The 20,864-nt window shown below is 50.5% G+C and overlaps 1 protein-coding gene across 1 annotated transcript; it reads left to right on the forward strand.

Annotated features, from left to right (window-relative positions):
* Positions 1–4,503: 4,503 nt before the first annotated feature.
* FCRL6 (Fc receptor like 6) lies at positions 4,504–19,850 on the forward strand. Its single transcript, XM_027095157.1, has 10 exons — positions 4,504–4,534; positions 9,434–9,454; positions 11,081–11,412; positions 11,905–12,188; positions 12,233–12,280; positions 12,321–12,514; positions 12,913–13,012; positions 13,086–13,141; positions 16,788–16,853; positions 19,503–19,850. The coding sequence occupies exons 1-10, from the start codon at positions 4,504–4,506 to the stop codon at positions 19,697–19,699; spliced, it is 1,329 nt and encodes a 442-aa protein (XP_026950958.1). The 3' UTR covers positions 19,700–19,850.
* The last annotated feature ends 1,014 nt before the right edge of the window (positions 19,851–20,864 follow it).

Here is a 20,864-nt window from a genome sequence, read left to right on the forward strand (position 1 = left end):
TCGCAGGCTCTAGAGCACAGGCTCAGTAGTTGTGGCGCACGGGCTTAGTTGCTCCGCAGCATTTAGGACCTTCCTGGACCAGAGCTTGAACCCATGTCCCCTGCATTGGCAGGCGGATTCTTAACCACTGCGCCACCAGGAAAGACCTAGAAAATTATATTTAAATGGAACTTTGGATAATTGAGCAAGGCTGCTCCCCGCTGGAAGTGTGGCCCCACCCAGCTGCCCTGAGGGCTGAGAAGATCAATGTAACACCTGTAACCATTTGAGATACACCAGTGAGTCTTAGAACACCAACTGGGAAGCACCGCCATATTCTACTCTTTGAAGTAGAGTGACTGTAAATGGGGCTTATGGTGAGTGTGGAGTCAAGAGAAGGGCTGCTGGCATGGTTTGGTTTGGTTTGGTTTGAAGACAAAAGAGACTTGAGCATCTTCCAGAAAGATCCAGTTGAGATGGTGTGACCGTACTCACAGGAGAGAAAAGTTCACGTAACATTGGTGGTACAAGGCTCCTGAGAAGATATAAGTGTAGACCCCAATTTCAGGTGGAAGGATGAGTGTACAAGATATTGTGTGCGCAGAAGTGTAATCCTCTCCACAATACTAGAAATCAAGGTCATTATTACCTTGTTAGAGATTTAAAATCTGTGATTAAGCGACCCCTCCCACCCCCCATCCTCCACTTATTAGGCAGCAGAGCCAGAATTAGAACCCAACTCTTTGACTCCAGAACTCCTAACAATTATACTTTGCTGTATCTTGAAGCTCTTACTATGCTAGGCCTGGAGACACAACGATAAATTAGACTTGGCTCTTGGCTTTGGGGAGATCACAAACTGGAATTAGAGAAAGACAATAAAACAAATACAATATAGTGTGATGAAATAGGATAATGGAGGCATGAAAAAAAATGGTTTAAAAGGCACAAAGATGGGCTTCCCTGGTGGCGCAGTGGTTGAGAGTCCACCTGCCGATGCAGGGGACACGGGTTTGTGCCCCGGTCCAGGAAGATCCCACATGCCTGCAGAGTGGCTGGGCCCATGAGCCATGGCCGCTGAGCCTGCGCGTACTGAGCCTGTGCTCCGCAAGGGGAGAGGCCACAACAGTGAGAGGCCCGTGTACCGCAAAAAAAAAAAAAAACCACAAAGACCATACTGAGTGTATGCCTGTCTCCTCCTAAGCTCCTAGGGGCACAGATGGACTGGGCATTGAGCAAGAGCTAAAAAATAAAAAATAAAGCTTGATGGATAAGTGGGTAGGTGGACAGAGAATGACCTTTCGCTATTGATAAAGATGATCTCACTAGGCAATTGTCCATGTAACCACAGGGGATTGCTGCAGACCTGACACAAACTTTCCCATTGGCCCTTCCAAGTTCTCTCCAGGTCTCTAGGAGGGAGAGGAGAGGAGGTTGATCAGATGCCTCATAGTACAGCCAGGCCCAGAGCTTCATTCCCAGTCTGGCTCCATCTTCACTGGACTCCTGGTCTTTACAGCTCCTGTCCTAAATTCTAGGCTTTTGATAAATCTCCTCAGTTCTCTCTTTCGAACCTAATTCAGAGAAATAATGTCAAGTCTTTCCCTAGGCCTCCAGTCCCAGCTAGGGATGTGGCTCCAATCCCAGCAGGCTTCATGGCCGAGTACTTTATACAATTTACTTCACCTCTTTGGGCCTTTCCAGTACAAACTAAGGTTGAGAGGAAGGCTCTGGTAGCTCAAGGCTTCCGCACTCTTTTCCTTACAACAGTAGCTAATCATCAAGCGCTTCCCACTTGCCAGTCATTATGCTACGCTTGCGATATTCAAGGCATCCACGAGCCACATGTAGCTATTTAAATTTATTTTTACTTTTTAATTTAATTTTTATTTTATATTGGAGTATAGTTGATTTACTAGCTATTTAAATTGAAATTAAGTAAAATTAAAAACAAAATTTCAGTCTCACTAGGCAACCACAGGTAGCTACGTGTGGCTAGTAACTACTGAACTGGACAGCCCAGAGAACATCACCACCATCGCAGAAAGTTCTAGACAGCATTGTCTAAGTGTTTCTCAAGGTTTTATCTCCTTTAAACTTCCTAACACCCCTATGACGCAGGAGTAATTGTTTGTCCACTTTAGAACTAAGGATTCTGCGGTACAGAGAGGTTAAAAACTTCACCAAGCTCTCAGCCTATTAGTACCCAGAGCAAGGATTTAAGCTCAGGTGGGTGGTTCTGGGGCCCACCATGCTGTCTCCACACCCAGAGCTGCCCCTAACCCCTGCTATCTACCCTGCCCTTCCTTCTTACCTCCTAGGGGTGGGGCTGAATCTTCCCATTCCCCAGAAGCCATTGTCCCTTACCACTGCTCTCCTGCCAGCTCACCCTGAGGAATGAGGGGCCCTGGGCTTCAAGCCCCTTCTGGCTGAGAACCCCCCCCTCTGTTACCCTCCCCACCCCCTTTTAGCCTCTTATTTCCCTTAAAGTATTAGTATTATGGGTTTTAATCCCGCCAGCCCATCCCCGCCTTGATTCAAGGTGAGCCTGGGTCTGGGAAGAATCCTAACCTGGGAGCAGCCCTACTTCCCTCGGGTGACCTTCGTCCCCAAGAAATGATGTGCAGCCATTTCAGCTCAGAGAACCAACTTCACTAACACCTCTGAAGGTACAACCAAATCTTACTCTGCAGGGGTACAGCGAGAAGTGGGGGAGGCTTCATGCACTCAAGCTGCCGGAACCCAGTGAAAGCGGAAGCAGCCAGGGGCCGAGGCTTCAAGGGTTCTGCCTGCAAAGCACCTCGAGTGCTTGCAAGCTAGACTGTTTGTGGTTGCCCCATCTCCTACCTTAGCTGTAGCCCACGTTACCCTCTAGACCTGCAGCTGAACAAAGTTAAAGACAACTAGAGTCAGGAGATCTGTTGGAAAGAGAACAAGAGAGGAAAATGTATAAGTGTTAACATTGAGCTGAGCCAACAAGATATTCGATTCCTACTTTACTTCCTCACTCCTTTTACCTCACTCCCAATCAACGGAGTCTCAAAAGAATTGCCTGGCAGTGCCAGATTGGTTTCCCATTTCCACTGAATCAGAGAATCTCGGGCAAGAAAACTTAGAAAATTCACCCTGTCTGTTCCTGCTTTCAGCAGTAAGCACAGCAAATTCCAGACTACAGTATATGAAACTTCTCACCCAAAGACTTCCAGGAGCAACCTTACTGTCAGAAAGTGCTTCCTGGTATGTTACCCACCTCTCCATGCTTCACCTTAAATTCACATGTTCAGTCCTCAGAGGATGTGTGGGTTGGGGAGATGGCCTCCTTCTTTGTTGAGAGACCAGTAGTTTCCAGTTTTCAATCTGATGCTGCTATGAACATTCTTGCACCTGTCTTTTGGTGCCCACACGCGTGCATATACGTAGCAGTGAAAACGCTCAGTCATCAGGCATCTATATGTTCAGTTTTAGTAGATTCTGCCACACAGTTCTCCAAAGTGGTTGTACCAGTTTATGTTCCCTGTGGAAGTGTACGCAAGTTCTAGTTGCTTCACATCCTCACCAGCACTTGGTTGTCTATAGTTTTGGCCATTCTTATGGGGGTTGTGGTGGTATCTCACTGCAGTTTAAGTTTGCATTTCCACAGTGATTTATGAAGTCAAGTTCCTTATCCTGTGTTTATTGGGTGCTTGGATATCTGCTTTTGTAAAGTACCTATCCAAAATATTGCCCATTTTTCTAGTGGGTGGTCTGTCTTTTTCTAACTGACTTGTAGAAATTCTTATATTCTGGGTACGAGTCCTTTGTCAGCCATATGTATTGAAAATACCTTGCCACCCTGTGGCTTGTCTGTTCACTCTCCTAATGGTGTCTTTTAATGAATGGTTCTTCTCAAAATAATAACCTGACAGTCTTAAAGCCTCAGATTCAGAACCTCCAGCCCCATTCTACCCCAACCTCATCAATCCCTGATTCTCTCCTGAGCTCACAGTCCTGTGAACTCTTTTCACGATTCCACTTCTCTGCCTCATTGCAGTGTCCAGACACATTTCTCCTTGAAGAAGAGGGTACCTTGGAGAACTAGAGGTCACTCGGGGTGGGGAGTGGATGATCTTAGTGTTTCTAGAGCTGTGCTACCTTCCAGACTAAGTGATGCTGAGGCCAAGCAAATCCTGGCAGTGTCTGGGTCTTTCCACAGCCCTGTCCCACCCTAGTTCCTAGCATAAGCTTTTTCAAACCACAGAGAGAGCATCCAAAAGTGCTTGCTTGTCGCTTACCTGACTCCTTTATGCCTTACGGTCAAGAAAATTCATTGGTTGTAACACTCCTTCTACCAAAGAAGAAATACCATTTGAGCTTTTAAAGTTTCTTCCCCACTTCCCGTATTTAGATTATCAAGCACTAACACCACCCATGTCAGAGGGGGTCACCCACCCACCCCTGTGCCTGTGGCCTAGATGCTGTCCCTCCCAGTCTCACCCCGGCCTTCAGTCTGCCCCGGGTTCCCTCCTCCACACCAGGCCAGGCCCCATGCTGCTCTGGACAGTTGCGCTGCTCTTCAGTAAGTCACCAAGCGCCAGCATCCTCTTCTGGGCACCAAAGACTGTGAGTCGTTCCTAAGACGCGAAGTTCCTTATTTCACCTTTCCTAGTTCAAGTGGGTTTATGGCTGGAGCTTGAGACAAGTGCGTGCACATGGGCATGGCTGAGAGTGATGGGGATGAGAGTGATGGGCATGGAGACGTAGGGGAGTCCTGGTGTTTCCTATCCCATTTTCCTGGCTCCTGGAAGGGCAACCCTTCGATGTATCAGAGCTAATTTAGGGAGGCAGAAAATCACATGCTGAGACCCAATGACACTTTTACCCTGTGAAATCGGGTTAAAATATCCATCAGGGCTATTCTGAAAGGAAAACGATATTATAGAAGGGAAGGAGGCTGCCAGAATGTAAGAGAAGAGATCGGGGAAATGGGAAAAAAGCAATTCCGTGCATTTCTGTCAGCAACAGGAGCAAAACATGGGGTTTTATAAGGAGATACGTTTTTATGAAGCCTCAGCTTTTTTTTTTTTTTTTTTTGCGGTACGCGAGCCTCTCACTGTCGTGCCCTCTCCCGTTGCGGAGCACAGGCTCCGGACGCGCAGGCTCAGCAACCATGGCTCACGGGCCCAGCCGCTCCGCGGCATGTGGGATCTTCCCAGACCAGGGCACGAACCCGTGTCCCCTGCATCGGCAGGCAGACTCTCAACCACAGCCCCGAAGCCTCAGCTTTTTCTTAGAACCAGTCACCAGTGACTGGGTTTCACACCTGGTCAAGAGGTTTATGCTCTAAGTGTCCAAAGCCCCCTTCAAACTGACCATTCTTCTTCTGCCTACACCCTCTCTCTATTGTGGAGGGTGGCGGGGGTGTTCTGATTTGGGTCTGACTGGTCCATGGGGACCGATATGAAGGTTCAATTCCATTCTTCTGAATCTATACCACTCTCCTTGCTCTGAGCACCCCCGGGCCAGTCGCCCCTGCCAGTGACTGCAGGGACTGGTCTCCAGGCAGAGGATTGTTGTGGGGTGAGTTCCTCGGCTCCCCCAGGCTCAGCCCAGGCTCGGCCCGGGCTCAGCTCAGGCTCAGCTCAGGCTCAGCTCAGGCTCCCCCAGGCTCAGCCCAGGCTCAGCTCAGGCTCTGCCCAGGCTCGGCTCAGGCTCAGCTCAGGCTCGGCCCAGGCTCGGCTCAGGTTCCTCCAGGCTCGGCTCAGGCTCGGCTCAGGCTCAGCCCAGGCTCGGCCCAGGCTCGGTTCAGGCTCATCTACTGTCCCCCTGCTACACTTAAAAGGAACAAGTCTGAGCACATAGTGCTTTACGGTTTCTGAGTTGATTCACTTTTTGTTTTAAACTTGGTCCCAGAAGTTTGTTTGTTTTCATTGAACCAGAAAAGCAAAACCATTCCTAAATACACTTGCTTCCTAGACAGAGTTTGTGGGCATTTATCCCCTGGGAAGAAAATACCTGTTTCACTCAGGGCTCTTCCTTCCCCAACATCACCGTGTTGCCCTGTGTGTTCTATGAATGGCCGTTTGGACAAGTGAGAAGGTCAGTGCTCACGTTAGTGCAGGGACAGGATGGCCTTGTGCCCGGATACACCCCAGAGGAGAGGTTGCCAAGGGCAAATCACTTCCTTGTGGAAGGAACAGCCCTTGGACTTGACTAGATAAAGTCTAAGAGTTTCCCAGCGTGTACCCCAGGATCTGGATGGGAGAGAGCAAAGGAAGAGGGAGGGAGAGTCAGTGACGGGCTGACTAGTGGACAGAGTATGGGGAACCCAGGCAGGACTGAGTCACACCTGAGGCTCAGGACCCCAGAAAGCCAGCCTAAGATTCAGACCCCACGGCTAAGTGTGTAGGAACGGAGTTACCGTAAAGGTAAAGCTGCTATTTCCTCTCAGATGTGGACAGAGAGACAGAGAAAACAAGACACTGAATACCTGCTTTGTAGTACATACATTATCTCATCTAACCTTCAGGACGTTATAGGGCAGGTTTTTTTTTTTTTATCTCTATTAAACAGTTGAGGAAACTGAGGTTCAAAAATGTTTAAGAAACTTGCCTAGAATTACGCTGCTAACAAGAGCACAATTACCCTGGTAACAATGCAAACCCAAGTTCATATGATGTCAAACCCCGTGCTTTCTCCATTCTACCTCACTACCTCTAGTCTGGGTATAGTTGGATTCTAATCAGGTAAAACTAGAAGATAAAATTCATGTAAAGTGCCTGGCAGGACATGGTCACACAATAAATGGTGCCTATTATTAGTATTGGCTATCAGGGATTCAAGAGGCTAGAAGGCCTGACATTGAACATGCTGGTACATGGCTGTACGCTAAAGATGTATTTAAAGTTTAGGAGATGAACCTTGATCTTCCGCTGAGCTGGGCATTAGCCAGTTTCACTCTCAATACTGGAACCCGCCCCCCATGTGCAAACACAGCATCTGTGACGCACGACCCTCCCAGCTGCATGGCAGCCACAGCTTGGCAAAGCAACATGTTCCAACATGGTAGAACTCGACTGTGACATAGTTCCTCATGTTGAACTGAAACCTGCCTCTCTGATCTAACTTCCGTGAATTGGTTCCACTTCTGCCCTATGAAGTAACAAGTCTCTCCCTTCTTTTAAGCTTAGCCCATCAAGTATTTGAAGGCCACTGTGTATCCCTGTGTACTCTCTCCCGTCTTTCTCGGATAAATATCTCCCAATCCCTCTAATAGGAAATGATTTCTAGACTCTGGTCATTGTCCTAGTCTGCTTGATCTTGAGGGCTTTGTCAGTGGGCCAGGAGCTGGGCTTTCTCATCCCTCCCATAGTGGCCTGAGTGCCGAGCTCAGTGGGGCTGCTCCCTGCATCATTCGGGACTCTGTTGTGCGACTTAGCGTGACAATAGCTCTCAGCTATCTCATCACGCTGTCACATCTTCAGCCTGCAGCTCACTGAGGCCCTCGGGTCTTCTTTATAGGAACTGCTGTAGGGAGGTGTCGCCCACTCTGTCCCCAGTTGGCGGCTGTCTTGATTATACACTGTGGTCCTGCAGTCACAGCCGCAAGGTCTTGCAGTGCCCTGGACTGCAAGTCATCAGGATCTGGGGACACGAGCTCATTTGAAGTGCCTATGCTCCCTGGATGCCTTCTCTCTTGTTATAGGCGTCAGTCCCCTCAACCCTGTCTGTTCATCGCTTTGTAGCTGCAAAATCGTTTTCCGGGGGAGAATAGAAAGGAAGGGGAGGCATCACTACCCAGTAAGGTCTTACTTAGTCACTCTGAGGTCAGGCCTTCTTTCTGCTTTCAGTTAATGTAGTAACCACCTTCCCAGGCAGAGGGTTGATACAATCTATGTAACTACTCTGTAAGGGAAAAATGACTATTATCTTTTCTGTTATACAGACAGAACCAGGAACTGGAGGCTCTTGAACTGTAAACAACTTGTCCAAGGTCACACAGAAAGAGACAGATTCATGAGTCCAGTCCAGGTCGTCTGGTTCCAAAGCCTGCATGCTCTCCACTACACCAAGCTCATAGAAGATGTGTTTAGACATGGAGGGATGGAGGGATGGTAAGAAAAAGATTCTGCACACACTGAGAACCTGCAGGTGAGCTAACCTGAGTAGGTAGAGAATGTGTCCCAGGTCACGTGGACAGCAAGGATGACAGCCTGTGAATGAACATGCCAAACATCTGCTGAGGGGGTCTTCACCCACCCCCTCCAAGGCCATTCTTGCATTTCTCAGTGTTCTGCACAGCACCCAACAATGAAGGGCACAGGTAAATGCCTGGGGACAGGCTGGACTGACTGCACTCAGCCCCACACCATTCATCCTTTCACCGCTTGCCCCAAAGCCCAGAATACGCTCCACTGCTTTATATGCAACTGTGCCCCTCAATTTAGGGTCCTCCATCCCTTGGACTGATCACACCTGCCTCACTTCATCTGTCATCATTTTGTGGTTTGGCTTCTCTTTCCTGGCCACCTGTTCTCCTCAAACATTGGTTCCTCTAGAAGCATTAGTGCAATGTATACAAGGTGCGACACGGTGTGTGATGCGCTGGCCCGCTGATGCTTCTCTTATCCGTCCGAGCTGCCCGTCCACGTCCCACGACCTTTTAATGATTACTCCTCCAGGGAAATCTCACCCCTTTCCTCTGATCACTCCCATACTCTATTCCCCAGAGCTCTGTGGACAGATGGACCACAGGAATCAGGTCCTGCCTTTGCTGTCTGAGTTCTTCTGGAGGTGTAAATTGGACCCTCGGCACATTAGAGTAAGAATCTAGTCCTATGTTTTCTATTTTTGTTCCCTGCCCCGCATGAGTGGGCACAAAGGAAAGCATTCATGCATTTATTCAGTATATGCTTGTTAAACACAGACCACGATCCAGGCACAGGCACTAGGCATAGGTAACACCGCAGTGAACAAGACAGGCAGAGTACCTGGTCTCATGGGACTTACATTCTAGACAGAGGGAGACAGGTGATAACAAGTAGGCAATTTAATGATAAGATAATTTCAAACGGTGATAAGTGCTCTGATGGTAATACAATAGGGTATTGTGATAGTGATGGAAGAGAATTCTTTTGACTGGGGGCCCCCAGCAAGACCTGTTTAAGGAGGTGGCATTTGAACTGAGATAAGGTAAAGGATTCTGGGCAGCAGGTCCACCGTAAAAGTTGAGTGGCTGAGTGGCTGGGTGGCTGGATGTCTGGGTGACTGGGTGGTTAAGTGGTTAGATAGTTGGGTGGCTGGGTGTTGAGTGGCTGGGTGACTGAGCGGTTGGGCAGCTTAGATAGTTAGGTGCTTAGGGGGCTGGGTGGTTGACTGGTTGAATGGATGTTAGCACCCATTTATAAGGTGACAGTCCTCCTTGTCAGAAAGCTTTTTCTGCTACTTAATCGAATTCTATCACTTTGTTCTCTTGCAGTTCCCTGCGTAGGGAAAACTGGTGAGTCTTGTCTATGTCTCTTTCATTTCCAAGTGTGTCTCTGGGCCAAAACTTAATGGACGGGGAAAAGTCAGGGCCATTGGGTCCCCCAGAAACATCTTCAGAGCAGCACCTGCCTAGGCTTCTTCCTCAGGAGTCTTCACTAATGCCCAGGAAGAGGAAAAACCCAGCACTCTACTCTCTCAGGCCGAGGATAGTTATAGGGTGACTCAAGTCCCAGAAGAATGGCTCTCGGCCACTGTCCGGCTCCCTTACAAGTAGCAATGGCTTCAATCTCCTCCTCTCAGTGTGGCTCTGGAGCTCCTGTAACCTCCATTCATCAAGGCTCTGGACTCCCTTCCATCCCTCTAATGTTCAAAGAAGCAGGCATCTTTCTCTGGGGATCTTCCTTCTTTCTCTCTTGGCTACCTTTGCCCTCCCGCCCATCCTGTCCCACTGAACTCCATGGAGCCTCTGTCAAGTAGGTGGAAACTCTGGCCTAGAAACCTCTTGACCTCCAAGGACATGTTCTGTGTACGCCAGGGAGGGAAATCTAAACCAGTAGTTAGTGCTGCTAGAAAGAGCAGCCAGGGAAGCAAGACCCATTATTCAGCTGGGCTGTGAGCATCATTCCCTAGTCTAGAGGGAGGGGAATGGGGTCTAGGGATCCAGGTGGATCCAGACAAAGGCAGGATGTTCTGGGACTCTCCTCAGGGCTCCCTGTCTGATTACTCATCACTACTCCCAGGCTTCTGAGGCTGTCTGGGATCAAAGGAGTATGTCCTGGGGCCAGGCCAGCCTGGGATTGCCCTGCAGGTGATGCTGGGTCCCCAGGAGCTCTTTTCTTGTCCATGTCAGGACATAAAATGCATTTTAGAAATGAGGACAGAAATGACAGCTCCTGCACCATGACTGTGGTGGAAATGAACCTCACTGCTGGGAGTGCCAATGGAGGCTGGGCCTGGGGAAACCTGATGAGGGAAGCAGGAGGGAGCGAGCCCAGGCCGTGGCACGTCCAACACCCACCCCTCCAGCTCCTCTCTGGTGGACAGGGGTGCAGCTCCCATCAGAGGTGGACGCTGAAGAAAGAGCTGCACTGGAGTCACCAGAGGAAAAGAAACCCATCTAGGGGAGTGAGAATCTAATAAGGAGGAATGAAGCAGAACAATAGATGGAAGGAATCCAACTTGACTCAGGCTTGTCAAGGTGGCGGAGGAAAATGCAGTATAAAAGGAGACAAGGAGGGGGACTTCCCTGGAGGTCCAGCGGTTAAGGCTCCACACTTCCACCGCAGGGGGCACGGGTTAGATCTCTGGTCACAGCCAAAAAAAAAAAAAAAAGAGACAAGGAGGGAAAGAGGCCAGAGAGAAGGCACAGGGAGAGGAGGGGAGGGGAGGGGGGAATAGAGGAGAAGGGCAGAGGAAGGAGAGAGGAAGGAGGGGTGCAGGAAAGCAGAAGCCCGGGCCGTGGGCTGGCGTGAAGGCCTGGGAGACAGTGGCAGCTGTGAAGGAGCTGACCAGGAGCCTCCATCCCAGGGAGGGCTGCGGGAGGCATTAGGCTGCGGGAGGCATTAGGCTGCGGGAGGCATTAGGCTGGGGGACTGAGGGACCTGCAGCTCCAGGGTGACCCTGCTTCTGTGTCTCACAGCCTGGCTCAGCCTCCAAGTGCAGCCAGACCCCGTGTTTGAAGGGGATATCCTGACTCTGCGCTGCTGGGGAAGGAGGAACGCAGCACTGTCCCAGGTGAAATTCTACAGGGACGGAAAATTCCTCCATCTCTCTAAGGACAGCCAGACTCTGTCCACGGGAACAGCAACAGTGAACAGCAGTGGCCGGTACAGCTGCACTGGACAGGTGACATACATGCAATATGTGGGCAGACGAACCTCAAGGACTGTCACAGTTCAAGTCCAAGGTGAGTCACAACTTGGGGGAGTGGGGGGAGCGGGAAGGGTGCTGCTCAGCGGTCTGGTCTTACAGGTCAGCAGCGCTCTGGGCAACGCCCCTCTCTCTGGCTTCCCCTGATGCTGGGCCAATCTGCAGGGCCCTGAGGTGTCCAGGATGCTGTCCACATGCCCTGCCCCCCCCATGGGGCATGTCTGGAGCCAGGGAAGCGGGGGAAGATGCCCTGTGGGGAAAGGGAAGAACCAGCCCTGATGCTGCCCCCCTTGAGACCCTGAGCCAGACCCTTCTCCTCTGGGCACTAGGTGACCTTTAAGGCCCTTCTGTCTCTGGCCTTCTGGGACCCCAGAGGGGCTCAGGGCTGTGGGAGTCGGTTCAGAGCTGGTGTGTGGGATGAGAGGCCAGGTGCTGGGAGACAGTGACAGCACTTCCCACAGGCACAGGGCAGGGCCCGGGATGTGCCGAAGCTCAGACCTCACCTCAGACTCCAGGGGCCTCGATGTCCAGGGCTCCCCTCCTGAGCTGCGGGCTGCCTCTTCCCAGAGCTCTTCCTGCCTCCTGTGCTGAGAGCCCACCCCTCTCGTGAGCTCCGTGGGGGGAGCCCGGAGCCCACTCCCCCGTGAGGGGAGCCAGAGGTCAGCCTGGCAGCTCCTCTTCTCCTTGCACAAGGAGGGCCACACCCTGCAGGACAGGGGCCTCCACCCAGAACTCTGCATCCCAGCAGCCGAGGAGGGAGACTCTGGGCTTTACTGGTGCGAGGCGGCCCTTGAGGGTGGCTGGGTCCAGAAACAGAGTCCCCAGCTGGAGGTCAGGGTGAGGGGAGGACGGGGAGATCCTCCCCAGGGGCCTAGGCAGTGGGGCCCCCTGGGAATGTGGGGAGGGGTTCCTAAGGGAGGAGCCCGGGGGGTCCCGCTGACCTTTCCAACTGTGTGCTGCCCCGGTTCCTGTGTCCCGTCCTCTGCTCACCTTGAGACCCACCAGCCGAGTTGTGGAGCTCCTCCCCTCCGATCCTCATTCTACCTCAATGGGGACACCCTGCGGAACCACGTGGCTCCCCATGGTGGAGCCGTCTCCTTCCTCTTCCCGGTGATGTCAGAGCAGGATGCTGGGGACTGCACCTGCGAGGCTGAGAACAGTGTCTCCAAAGAGACAAGCAAGCCTGAGACACTCTCCGTGGATGGTAAGTCTTGTCCCCCAACTGGGCTGTGAGCCCCAGCAAGGTGGCCAGGGTCAGATCTCACTCCTCTGTGTTCCTCCCGCCATGCTGGGTACAGAGCAGGCACTGCATGACTGACTGAGCATGGACCCCGCTTGGAGCACCTGTCCACTGAACCTGGCAGGGAAAGAATGAAGTCCACAGAGAGCGAGGGGCACCATGGAGGGAGGGCCACATGGTCTTCCGTGGAATTGCCCATCCATGTGGACATCCTTTGATCCACCCCTCATTCCCACTGGCAAGGCTCCTTCAGGCCAGGGGGTTCCCACTAATGCCAACCACTCTGCCTCTCCTGTGCCAGTCTGGGGTGCATTTGTTAATTTCATCCTCAATGCTCATGGTCACCCCTACTCACCCCCCAGGTCCTCGGGTCTTATCTGTCCCCACTAGCAACAACTGGCTGGTTCCCTGGTTGCCTGCAAGCCTGCCTGTCATGATGGTCGTTGCTGCTGCACTTCTAGGGTATTTCAGACCCTGAAGAAAAACTGGTCAGTAACTCTTTCTGGCTTTCTTGACTGCCGAATCCCTATGCCAGGTACAGCCCAGCCACTGGAAAGCCAGAGGCTGACAGGACCAACTGCTTACTTCTGGGTATTGGGAGGAGGAGGGACTTTTCTTCACATGTCATACAAAGGGGCCCCAGGAGGGACACTTACAGCTTCCAGAGCTCGCACACACAGACACAGTGTCTCACACGCCCAATCACCCAAAGAGCGCACAGACACACTCCTGCCCACTGGGGCATGAATAAAGGCACAAACAGGATTTCTTACAAGCCAAACGAGGTGTAGATCAACGTCCTTCACATTTGGAAGACAGTCTGTGGCTGTGAATGTACTGAACAAACCCAAGGCCTCCAGTTCTCTTGTTAAAGTCAGCAGAGCTCCGGCCTGCTTAGCGGAGGAGAAAGAAGACGTGAGAACTCCAGTGCACGTGCATGCTCACGCATACACACTTCTGTGCCGTGGTGTGCCCTGGGTGAGAGTCCATGGCTGTCAACTCATCAGGAAGGAAGTGTGGTGGAGAGCACTGGGGAATAGCCCGGTCCCAGCACTGCTATTTGCTAATTCAGTAACCTTGGGCCAGCTCCTTTCAAGTTTCACTAAATGTCTCCCTCTTGGGATGTTGTACGGTCTGAGTTAGTGAGGTGACATCTGTCTCATACCTGATGTATTAGCCTGGCACTGAGTGGGTGCTCAGTACATTCTCATTCTGTTCTGAGCGCATCACCCCGGCAGGTTCCCAAACTGCCTTTGCTCCTGTTATCCATTCTGTAATTCCTCTGATCAGAGTCATAAAAAGTTTAGCTAAGGGCTTCCCTGGTGGCACAGTGGTTGAGAGTCCGCCTGCCGATGCAGGGGACACGGGTTCGTGCCCCGGTCCGGGAAGATCCCGCATGCCGCGGAGCAGCTGGGCCCGTGAGCCATGGCCGCTGAGCCTGCGCGTCCGGAGCCTGTGCTCCACAACGGGAGAGGCCACAGCAGCGAAAGGCCAAAAGTTTAGCTAAAATTCAGATGAGAGAAATTCTATAGGGAGAGAATTCTATAGGGAGAAATAAGTGAAAATAATCAGATAAATGGCATTTCTAGGTCACCTATTGGTTTTGAAATCCCAGACTCTCCTCTTCTTCCTGTCATGGTCATGATAATTAAGCACGAATGTTGGCTTTCAAAGCAATCACCTTTGGTGGCTACAAGTTTATTCTACTCCTTGTTTGCCTGGGGCTATGTTGAAGGGAATGGCTCCCAGTGCCAAAGCTATCTGGTGCCAGTTTATTCCTAGGGCTTCAAATCCACCTGCTTCTTCCTCCCTGGGGGCAATATTTTTATTTTCCACTTGCCAAGGGCAAAAGTAATTGTTCTTATAGACCTCCAGCTAGATTTGCTTTTTCAAGTTGGCAGCTCCCTCAGTTAAGGAATTTGTGATGAGTTCTGAGAGCTAAGCCAGACTGTTCTTTGAGGAAGACCACCCAGTCCTGCAATCCAAGTAGTCTTCCCTGACCATCAGCCAGGATACCTGAAAGCATCTCTCCCCAGCCCTAGACCCACTACCTCACCAGGCACCCCAGTTAGGGCTTGAGCCAGGCTCCGACTTCCTCTCCCCTTTTTAATTTAGCAGCCTTTGTCCATCTAACTTCTCATCTCTCCTTTCCTTTAGTCTTGAGTCTAGATTTCATGAAGGCAGGCCAGATTTGCTTTAAGGTATACCTGTGCAGTGGGAGAAAGATGGAGCCAGGCCCAGAGTTAGATGAGGAAGCAGCTGGAGTAGGGGACCATGAACTGAAGATCTGTGAATTCTACCGTCTCTGCACCTGTCATAAAGCCAGCCTGGTCTCAATAGCATGGGTGTTTCTGCCCACTCACCTCTGGGTCAGAGAGTTAAAGGCAAAGCAACACAGTACAGCCATCTCCCTCCCAGGCCCAAACAAGATGGTGGAGGAACAGTCACTGGTGAAAGATCTTCAAGAGGAAGATGCCTTTCACAGGGAACAAAGGAGCGTCCCTCTTCATGTGGCGATTTTGCCTCCCCACCCATTCCCACTCCCCTACCCCACCCCTACTGCCAGTCTGGGAGCACCTGGGCTCCATTTTGTTAAGGAACCTGTCTCTCATGAAAATAAATTTCCTGGTGGTGGGCCTATCATCTCAGAAGCTCAGGGGCACACAACCTTCCTTAGAATGTCACTCAGAAAACCACCTTCAGGCCCAATTCCATAGCCACACAAGAAACACAGTCCAACAGCTTTTTTCTTCATGCCCAGCTTTAGAAGACCTTTAACCATTTCCAGACAGCATATCCATTCCTCAGCAAACACAAATGTGCCACCACTGAAGATATTCCACAGACTGTATCTCTGAAGGCAAGGTTCAAGACATTTTGACCAATTATGGAATTACTAGGACAAGGATGTGGTCATACAGGAGGTCTACTTCGAAGTAGCAGTTACCTAAGTGTGCAAGTTCTGGTTGTTTGCTTAAAAGTGTTCATCTCATTTCCCACTGTCACACCTCCCATAAAACACAGCTCCATCAAAGTCACAGAGCTCTTCGCGAATGGAGACTCAGAAACACAGCCTTGACAAACGAGCATCAGAGGCCTCTCTGAGTCTCCACAAATGCCCTCTTGGTTTCACAGGAGGAGCCATGTCCAAAGGTGCTACCTGGCAACTCTGATGCTTTCTTGCTGTTAGAGCTAATGAATATTTCTTGGACACCAGGCATGAGCCAGGTGACCCAACATCCACCTGTGACCCAATTCCTATCCCAAGAGCTAATTTTTAAAGTTCTGGGAATGCCTGCTTTCACAGAGGTAGCATGCTCGTGGAGAAGAAGTGTACACACTGGATTAAGGTTCTGTCTCCACCACTTTCTGTGTGACCTCGAAGAAGTCACCTCTGCCAACCTCAGTCACCTCATCTAAAACATGGAAATCACAGTATCAACCTTTGCAAGGTGGTTGTGAAGAACATCGGACACCAAAGATTTAGGTAGGGGGGCTTTTGTGACACCCAGCTCTGTGCTTGTCCCTGGGTAAGGAGGTTTGCTATTAAGTAGACGCTGTATTTGAATTCCCTGGCCCTGTTTCTGGCACATGGTATGTTGTCAAAGTTATTAGCTTTTCCTCCTTCTGAAAAGCAGCCTGACTGGTGGGTATGAGCCCTTTCGATGCAAGGATGTGACCCATCCTTTCTGACCCTGCTTCCTCCCAGTTTGTGATTCCCATGGAGCCATCCTCCCCTCTGGGGTATTTTTCAAAGGAAACATCCCATAAAAGTTAACCGTGTCCAGGGCTTCCCTGGTGGCGCAGTGGTTGAGAGTCCACCTGCCGATGCAGGGGACGCGGGTTCGTGCCCTGATCCGGGAAGATCCCACATGCCGCGGAGCGGCTGGGCCCGTGAGCCATGGTCGCTGAGCCTGCGCGTCCGGAGCCTGTGCTCCGCAACGGGAGAGGCCACAACAGTGAGAGGCCCGCGTACCGCAAAAAAAAAAAAAAAAAAAAAAGTTAACCATGTCCAGACCTGTGAATTAACCCTCATTAACAAACCAGCCTCAGACCTCCAGCAACCTCTGCTGGCATTCTTTTTTTTTTTTTTAGTTTAATTTTTTATACAATTTTTAAAGGTAATTTTATACAATTTTTTAAAGGTAACTGACATTCTTTCTCTCAGCCTCTCTGTCCCCACTGTCCACTCTGCTCTCTGAGGGCGTTCAGTGAATTGTGCCTTTGCATCTCCTAGGGCCCCTTCCACCCCAGAATCTGCCCCCAGCCACAGGTGGAGAGGAACACCTACTGTATGTCAATGGTAAGGACTTGCAGTAGCACCAGTGTCTGTCCATAAAGGCAGAGAAAGGCCTCTTAAGGGGAGTCATGAGAAAGAAGGCCTCATGAACCCGAGTCTCAGGAATCAGAGTCATCTGGGGAAGGAAACAGATGGCTTCTGGGGAGAGCTTAAGGGGCCAGTGCATGGAGCTGGTGGTGGGAGAGGGAAGCAGGAAGGGATCCCAGCCCCCAAGAGGGAGGTGGAGACCCAGGGTTAGCAAATTTGACCATGGGTCAAGTCTGGTCCACCAAGTATTTTTGTAAAGAGCATTGTGTATGTGTCATGTGTGGCTGCTATCACACTACAGAGCCAGGTATTTGCAAAACCTAAAATATTCACTACCTTTTTTACAGAAAAAGATTGCCAACCTCTAGTTTAAACAATGTCAGGGCTGGGGAAGCTGCTAGAATCTGCTTCAGGGGTCAGGCACCTCCTACCAAGATGGATATCCCACAGTAATAACTGCTTCCCACTGCCAGTTATCTATCACCATAACAGCCCCTAATTAGCTTCCCTCCATAAGTGTTTCTAGGTCTTGAGGTGGGAGAGCAGGTGGGTCCTATTCAAGCTGCAGCTGCGTTCCTTCTTTCAGTTCATTGCCAGAATGAGAACGATGAAGGGGTTATCTGCTCTGTGGTACGTACGATCCCAAAGGAGAGTGAAAGGTGAGTGATCTCGGGTCAAACTTGACATCTTTGCTAATGTAAAGGGGAAGTTTGGGGCCTAGGGTGAGGTATCACTACCACCATCATCACCATGACAACTGTCATCACCCTGGCCACCATCATGCCCCTGACCACCAACATCACCCTGACCACCAACATCACCATGACCACCAACAACACCCTGACCACGGCCACCTTCACCACCACCACCATCATCTCCTCCTTCACTACCACCATCACCACAAACAGCGCTATGTCCACCATAATCACCATCATCTACATCATCTCCACCACACCTCCACTGTTACCATCCCAACTAGGGAGGAATTTTTTTTTTTTTTTTTGCCCTTTTCTGAGCATTGTGGAGCAACAAAGGAAAAACAGAAAAAGAATGATACAGTTTGTCTTTGACCCTGAGTGTAAGTCTAAACAGGGCAGCCTCAGCTCTAAGAGGAAGCCATAAAGACCATGAACCCCGGCCACCGATACCAGAGTCAAGACGGCAGGCACGGGGAAGGCTAGTCCACGCTCTAACAGACAAACAGGCAACGTGGAATCATGAGAGGAATGTGGGAGTCAGTCAGAATTGAGTTCTGTGGAATGTGGAGTCAGTCAGACTTGAGTTCAAAACTTGACTCTCTGTACTCACTGTGTGCCTGTGGGCAAGTTATTTAAGCTCTCCGAGCCTAATCTATAAAGTGTAGATAATACCTACTTTGTAAGATTATTATGAATGGCTAGGAATAGAACCTGGGTTCTAGAATCCATAAAGATTGTCTGGTATGCAATAGGTGTTCAAAAATAGGGAGCTTGTTTTATGTCTCACCTGTGCTGAGATTTCAATTCCTGGTCTGTCAAATGGATCTGAGTCAGTCTAGGGACTCTGCTCCCACCCATAAAGGGCACTAGGGAAAGTGGACAGCCAGGAAGTCTCTTGGACTCAGGGCGCTTCTCCCAGGACCTGACCGGTTGCTGGCCAGAGCATTGCCAAGCAGATGGGAAAGCACACGTGGGTCCAGTTCCTTCCTGAGAAGAGTCACAATGAGGACTTAAACATAAGAAAGGAAAAATGAAGCCAACCTCAGACTCTATGGTTTTCATTAGCAAAATAAGGAAAATAAGAAAATGTGATCCTTTTAATCCTAGCAGGCAACAAGGGTGAAGGCATGATGCGGGGCAGGGGTGGGGTCTGGGACAGTCTGCTTGCAGCTGTCTGCAGCTGCTCTGAGCAGGCTTTCCCTGTTGGGTGGGTGCAGGGATCTGAAACCCAGAGTAAGGAGAGCCGTTATGTTCCAAGATGCATAGAAGAGGGGATACTGGATCTTCTATCAGTGGGAGAATGCTTCACGTTCACAAAGATTCAATATTTGCCTACGGTTCCACTCCTTATGGAAGTGACTGTGGAGAGTTATTCACCTCGCTGAGCCTCAGTTTTCTCTTCCCACTGTGAGAAGGCATCAATACCCCGTACTTGGCAAGACTGATGTGAGATTGGATATACAGAATTATAGTTCTGTTAGCAGTATACTAGATAGATCAGCTATATAATTTTCACAGCTAAATGGTTGCCTGGTGCAGAGTGGCTGTCTAATGGAGGAGTTATTCTAGAAGTATCTTGGGCATCTTCTTATCTCTTGCTTCACACCGTAATCCTGCAAGGCAGTCACTGTCAACACCACCACCCTTTCCTGGTTGAAGCAGCTGAGACTCAGAGGCCAAGTGACTGGCCTCCGGTCACACAGCTGGGGTCTCCTGATTCCCAGGCCCACCTACTTTCAGCTTGAGGGTGAGAAGCCCTGAGAAGTAAAAGAGGGAGCAGCCCCCCACCCTGGCTGGCCCGTGCTCTCTGGAGGAAGGTGCCACGAGGAGGCGGGAAGGGGACACCCCGTGAACCCAGTGCCCTAACCTTACTGCTGCTCTTCCCCACAGCCAGGCCTGCCCAGTCAGCCCGGTGGGAAACGGTGAGATGGGACCCCTGCTCTTTGCTCATTTTCTGTGCGACGTCTGCTTCCTCACCCTGACCTGACTCTCCCACAGGACATTTCTGTCATCTACGCTGAGGTGAGATGCCCTCAGCTCAGTGAGGTTCCAGCCAAGGGGCTGAAGAGAAGAAGCAGGACCCAGCAAGATCCCATTGGTGACTGCGAGGGGGTCCTCTGCTAGTGATGGCATCTCCTTCCCCCAAGACACACAGCCATCTGCAGCCCCCAGCGCTCCCCAGGAGACCAGGGGACCCCAGCCTCTTCTGTGGTCCTCCAGTTCCCCAGCCCAGCAGCCAGAAGCCCCGTTTGTGGAGCACATCAGAAAACTCTGTTACCCCTTACATGTTTAAAAAGATACATGGTTGTAGAATCTATCTGTTAATAAAGGTGTATCGATTTGTTTCATATTATTCATCAGTAGTGATCATTTGGGCTGCCTGATCATTTGGTCTGGTTTATTCAAGGAGAATGGACTCCCTGTGGACCTGACTGGTGATGAGGGAGATGAGAGGGCGAGGAAGGGGTAGAGTTGCCGGGACAGGGGGTGGGAAGGGAGGGGAGTCCAGTCCACGGCCAGAGTGCTCAGTGAGGGATTTATGTGTTTGCTCCTGTGAGGCCCTGGCCCCAGCTTGCAGGCCTCTGCACTGGAATCATGGGGAGTGAGGTCCGAGTTAGCAACTCTGGTACCCTCCTCCCCTAGCAAGAAGTCTGCTTGTTCAGAGCACTCTTGGCCCCTCAGAGCTGCAAACATCTTGCATTTCCCCTTGAGCTTATTAGAAATGCAGATGCCCAGATCTGCTGAATCAGAATCTGCATTTCGATAAGATCTCCAGGCGATTTGCAACTACATGAAAGGTTTTTTTTTTTAGTCATCTTTATTGGAGTATAATTGCTTTACAATGTTGTTAGTTTCTGCTGTATAACAAAGTGAATCAGCTATATGTATACATATATCCCCATATCCCCTCCCTCTTGCATCTCCCTCCCTTCCTCCCTATCCCACCCCTCTAGGTGGTCACAAACCATGAGCTGATCTCCCTGTGCTATGCGGCTGCTTCTCACTAGCTATCTATTACATGAAAGTTCTAAAAGCCTGGTCTACCTCCAAAATACAAACGTCATGGAAGTTAATCAGTCCACTTGCCTTCGGGAGCTTAATTACCTGTGGTTCTGCTCTGGGTAAAGACAGTGGATAAGGCAACCCATGCTAGCCTTTTTTCTCACTTGTCTTCTACTCCGTTTTCTCCCTTCCCTCCTCCCAACCCAACCCTTCGTCTTCCTCATCCTCCTGTCTCTGTCATCACCAGTCAAAATCCACAGTCAGAATACACCAGGGTCCCCTCCCC

This window comes from Aethalodelphis obliquidens, unplaced genomic scaffold (assembly GCF_003676395.1).
Source record: "Aethalodelphis obliquidens isolate GAN/ISIS:26980383/991018 unplaced genomic scaffold, ASM367639v1 scaffold90, whole genome shotgun sequence".
Taxonomy (NCBI): Eukaryota; Metazoa; Chordata; class Mammalia; order Artiodactyla; family Delphinidae; genus Aethalodelphis; species Aethalodelphis obliquidens.